The sequence below is a fragment of the Rhizophagus irregularis genome, chromosome 15 (genome assembly GCF_026210795.1).
Source record: "Rhizophagus irregularis chromosome 15, complete sequence".
Lineage (NCBI taxonomy): Eukaryota > Fungi > Glomeromycota > Glomeromycetes > Glomerales > Glomeraceae > Rhizophagus > Rhizophagus irregularis.
Window position 1 is genome coordinate 581,644 of NC_089443.1, and position 6,000 is coordinate 587,643.

At 29.7% G+C, this 6,000-nt stretch overlaps 1 protein-coding gene across 1 annotated transcript; it reads right to left on the reverse strand.

The window, feature by feature from the left end:
- Window positions 1-2,350: 2,350 nt before the first annotated feature.
- OCT59_006902 (uncharacterized protein) lies at window positions 2,351-5,461 on the reverse strand (the record flags this gene model as incomplete). Its single annotated transcript, XM_066134879.1, has 9 exons — window positions 2,351-2,935; window positions 3,013-3,104; window positions 3,200-3,527; window positions 3,614-3,966; window positions 4,048-4,284; window positions 4,381-4,600; window positions 4,707-4,918; window positions 5,016-5,283; window positions 5,369-5,461. 9 exons carry the CDS (start codon window positions 5,459-5,461, stop codon window positions 2,648-2,650), a joined length of 2,091 nt encoding a protein of 696 aa, XP_065998378.1. The 3' UTR covers window positions 2,351-2,647.
- Between the last annotated feature and the right edge of the window lie 539 nt (window positions 5,462-6,000).

Consider the following 6,000-nt stretch of genomic DNA (forward strand, 5'->3'; position numbering starts at 1 on the left):
GCAACATGAGAATAATAGTAAACAGTATATCGGATTATAAATAAAAGTATAATAATATAAAATTTTTTATTCAGATTCTTTTTCACATCGATCATTAGACCATAATTTTCAAGAACAAACGTACATATAAAACTGTAAAAATTTAATAATAAACCTATAAAAAAGCAACTCTTTGGCGGGAAATACATTAATAGACACATAAATATGTCTATAACAAGTTCTTCAAGTAAGTGAAAAACTAGAAACTCTAATAAAGGCTCATCTGGTTACTCTGACGTAAGGATGGGTTTTCAATTGATTTCTGAAATCTGCAATATTGCGCAAATTCACAAATAATCTGCAAATCTGCAAATAACCCGCAAATCCGCAAATAATTTACAGTATTGCAAATAACTTAACTCGCAAACTTGCAAATAATCCGCAATAAAAGCGGTACCGCCATTACCAATTTATCATCTTTTTTAATACCATAATATCGCTCTTCTAAATCATGAAAGAAATATATCAGCACTCTTACTATTTGATATTTATATTGTTTTTAATTTGTAAACGTTTAACGTATCCTAATGTTTTCAAAATTTCAATAACATCGAGCCGGTATAAATAATATGTCACGTGATTCTTTACTGTACAACTTTACTTTGGAATTTCGGTAATCTTTTTATCCGATCCATTGCTTATCGTCCGTCCACCGCACAGTGTCGTTTCGATCTTTACAGATTCGTAATGTGTGATATCGACATTCAATTCCTTATGGAATACAAAATTAACGCCTCGACGTCTTCAAAAAATCAACAATGTCCTATTTTGGCAGGCCATCAAATATATTATCGACCGACTACATCTACAAGTTACACTTCACAAAGTCAAAGCACACTCCGACAACCTTTATACCGACATAGCAGACCAACTGGCCAAGGAGGGATGTTCCAACAATAGTCCTTTGTCGATCTCTCCTACAGGCATCCCATCACAACTTAGTCACATACGAAATTATCGTCGACCGCTACTATTAATCAACTTATTGATTGGGATTTTACACAACATTGGATTAAATACAACCCATTCGACCGTCCTACAAGAATTAATTACAGCAAAATTGGTAGTTGGCGTGATAAAAACTTCAACCTACAACTTGCCTACATTAGCCCAGATATTCTCAAAGGCTTCGACACATGTTTTTTTTTGTCACAATACACCTGAATCCAACGAACATTTATGGACTTGTCCTCAAGTTATCATCATACTCATACCTATTTTTCGCAAACATGCAGATATCTTCAAAACTTTAATTAACACACACTCTGAAAAAGTTCCGGCAACTTATAATGATTCAATTCGGTTTTGCCGTATTTTCTCACTCCACCTGCTCCTATTGATGAAGCACCAGAACTACATTGTTTACTTGTCAATTTAATTCCATCAGAGATTCTGGCTCCTTTCCGAGCCGCGAATATATCTAAAACTTTAATTAAAAAAATTAAAAACTTTTATTCAAATTCCTTGTTGACCTCCACCAAGACAATTATATTTTATAACGCTTTATGGCAACTCCGCTCTGTCCAATGGAAAGATTGGAAACATATACACGCAGTCACTAAAAAAACATTTTCTTCGTATCGAAAACGCAAACGACGCGATGACAACTCTCATTTGAACATTGATAACACACGCACACGTATAAATGACACCCATGGTTATATCAACCCATACAACAACACCAGACGAGCCTTAGATATAACTCCGTTTTATGGATTTATCTCACAAGTTCAAACTTCCTCCATAATCTACCTTGGATATTACATATAGACTTATCCACTATTACTTTCACACGCTCCGTTAAATTCTAACGATCTTAATTTGTTTGATTTAAATATATAACTCCTTCGGTTCTTACACACTATTTGATTTAATATTACTACTTTATTTTTTTTTATAAATTTTTGTTTTTATTTTTTTGATGCCCAATTTGATCAAATAACGTAGTTCTATTTTATCGAGTAGTTCTTACTTCTTATCGAAGGGTGAGGTCCTGCGCGTCGGGATGCACAGTATATCAATGATCTAGTACTTAGATAATTTAGTTTACCTTTTTTTTTTTTACTTACTATTCATGTAATAGACTCTGGTTACCACTCTTTAGAAATAAAATAAAATAAAATAAATAAATTAATTTTATCCGATCCCCATCCTTTCGATTTTGTAGTACTGTAACACATTTAGCGACTTTAGCGTAGAGGAATATAGTTCATTTCCCAAATTTATTCGCTTTTTTCGCTCAATTGGGTATCAAGTATATGAACATGTAATATGAACAGTACTTATATTTAATATATTATAAATTTTTTTGGGGGGAAATCATTTTCTATGAATTTATTGCAATTTTTTTTTTTACACATGATTTCACATATATCAAAATATCAATTAAGTATGAAAATTCTATAAATATGTATAAATTGTGATCATATAATTTTATTTCGAAAAAAAAGGAAGGACTTGATTGTGCTGATTGTGCGATACAAGCGAATGCGCTGACGTACGTCAATTATTACTTAACGCAAATCGACACAACATATATGATTCAATTATACTAGAGTATTTTTGTATTATTTACTATTACTATTATTTCTACTAATTATTATTATTATTATTCTTTACTTCTCCTACTATTTCTACGTAATGAATAATAAGCAAGAACACGCCCTACAATACAGATACCTAATAATATTATTAAGTTAATATACCAAGGTAAATCATTTAATCCTTCATTCTCTATTATAGAACTACCGGAAATACTTGTCAATGGAACATCTCCTGTTTCACATATACTTGATTGTCCGGCAGGTAATTCTCCTGGTCTAGCACATCTAAATTGAGCTTTCGGTGAATCAAATTGAATTTGTACAAGCAAAGAATACGAGTATTTTACGAATGACTATTAATAGAGATAGAGAATTGTTAATATTATTATTGGTTTGAAAAAAAAAAAATCGATTTATCGCGACTACTTACAATATATCTTAACCAATATAAGCCAAATGGTAAATATTTTATATAATATCCACCTAATAACATAGATGCAAGTATAAATACCATACTAATAGCTATATTTGATAAGAAAAAAAATTTTGTTAATTAGAATATATATTACAAAATTGTAAGATTAAAATATTTAAAAATAATAATAAATAATACTTACATATACTTTTATGTACGTTCAATACAGTGGCGCCAGCTAAATAACCGAAACTTTGAGCAGTTAATGTACTAAGTATAATTACTATTAAATAAGCCACAAATCTACCAAAATCTGGTAATAAATTTGTTGCCCAATATACTGGGATAGTATATAATATGGGATTAAATATGACTAAAGGTAATTCGGCGAATTGTTTGGATAAGTAATATGATAGTAAGCGATAAGATCGTGATTGACGTTCTTTCGATAACATGACTAAATCCGTCGGGAAAGATGCTACGGATCCAATCATTGCGGTGAATGACCAAAATACACTACAGAAGAAAATCTATAATAAAAAATAAACAGAAATTTAGAATAAATAAAATTGAAAAATTGTCAATAAAAGAATTTTATATTATTATCTATACTTACATTTCCAACACGATCAAATACGTTAGGTTCAGCGAAAGGAATTTTAAGCCAAACTATGATACAAACTACAGTCACAGCAACGGTTTGAAATATATTAACTCTTGATAAAATAATTTTTCTACTCTGTTTAAAGGTTCTTTCGGTAAGAATCGAGACTTGTTGCAAAAATGTAGCTTCCCAACGACGTTCACTTGTAACCGGTGCATTTAATATGGTATCACTTAATTGATTATCAGTACGCGTTCTACGAGAATGCTTTTCGACTACTTGTTTTCCAGTTGGATCATCACGAATGTTATGCGCATATGCATTTATTAATTTTTGTTTGATTGTATTATCGTTCAAAAGTTCCACTATAATGAAAGGAAAAACGTTATAACGTCATATTTATTTAAATTTAAAAATATAATTATAATAAAAAAAATAATACATACGTATATAATCAGCAGGATTGAAATTAGAGTGACATTTATATCCTAGATCATCAAGGTAATCCACCACACCAGCTCTTTCACCAAAATAGACCATATTTCCATCAGCCATTAACATTAATTTATCGAAAGATTCAAATACTTGAGATGAAGGTTGGTGGATAACCATAATGATGGTTTTCTTTTGTTTAACAGCGAATTCTTTAAGAATTTTTGTAAGCTCAAGAGCCAATGAAGAATCTGATAATGAAATTAGAGTAAGAAATTAATAAAAAAAAAAATGAAGCGAAAATTTCGAATAATTCAAAACTATCTTTTGATTACTTGATTACTCACCCAAACCAGATGTTGGTTCATCTAGTAAAATGACACTTGGATCTGTTAAAAGTTCAGATGCAATATTGGTTCGTTTTCTTTCTCCTCCTGATATACCACGAATGGCTTGGTCTCCTATTATGGTATCGGCACATTTCGTCAAATTTAATAATGCCATAGTATTTTCGACTTGTTTTAATTTATCATGTCGTGACAATTCACGTGGAAGACGTAATCGAGCCTATTAAATTCGTGGAAAAAAAATTTAATTAATAGACATAATGAAGTGGGAAATGATGGCGCAGCATTAAGTTTTGCGTAATAAAAGTTCTGTTGACGTTACTTACAGTGTAACCGAGGGTTTCTTTTACGGTTAAATGAGGGTAAAAGATATCATCTTGAGTACAATAAGCAACAAATCTCTTTGATTTTTTTGTTATTTTATGACCATTTAGAGTTATAGTTCCTTGAACTCCTTTTTTTCCAACGCGATCGCCAAGAAGATTTAACAAAGTGGTTTTACCGCAACCAGAAGGTCCCATAATCGCAAGAACCTCACCTTTTAAATTTATTTTTAAATGATTAAATTACATAAGATTACTTATTTTTAAAATATATATATATATATATATGTACAAAATTCATAAATTAATTACCTGGATTAGCACAACCATGAATATTTTCTATTATTTTTCGTACTTGTTTACCGGATTCTAATTTAGAATCTGAATTTCTAATTTTATTCCACCATGATACTTTATGTTCTTCGGATATAGAATAATTTATTCCATGCCATTCTACGTAAACAGGATTTTTCGCGGATGTTGATCCTTTTTCAGTACTCTGTATTAATTCTGCTCGTTTTGCTGTTCTTTCTAATTGAATTGAGAGATCATTAATACCATCACTTCCTTCGAATTTTGTCTAAAAAAAAAGGAAAAAATTTTTTAATTTAATGAATTGATTATTTTTTTTTAAAAAAAAAAAAAAAAAAAAATTGATGAATTACCAATGTTTTTTCGTTTATGGCCGTCGATATAGAACTTGAAGTAGAATCAATTTCAGTCGCAGTAACAATTTGATCGTTTTCAATTTGTTCCATTGAATTTTTTTTTTAAAAAGATTATTTTTTTTTAATTAGAGGGAATTTATAAAATAAAAAGAAAAAAAAATTTATTAAAATAAAGTTGAGATGAAAAATATCCAAAAAAAAAAAATTTCGACTCCTTTTATATATTTTTTTTTTACATTTTGCTTTGTTGGGATGACGAATAAGTAACACAGAAAAATTCATCATCGTGAGCCGTGGTACTGTGAATTTATAGATAAAGTTTATTTTTAACGTAAGGGGAAAATTTATTTTTCCGTATAAATTTTAAATTAACTGTACAACAAATAAAGAAGCGAACTTAAGAAGAAATTAGAAAATAAAGAAGAAAAAAAGTAACCAACCATAAATGATGATCTGATTTATGATTCTCGTAATAATATGTTTATTTTTCCTGAGTAAAAATAGAAAATTCTATTTCCACAACGATACCTAAAATGAATAAAAGACAATATTAGATATACATCACATTTTCCATATATTGATACTTATAGTATGAAGGCCGTAGTAAAAAATAACGCCAATCCCGCAGT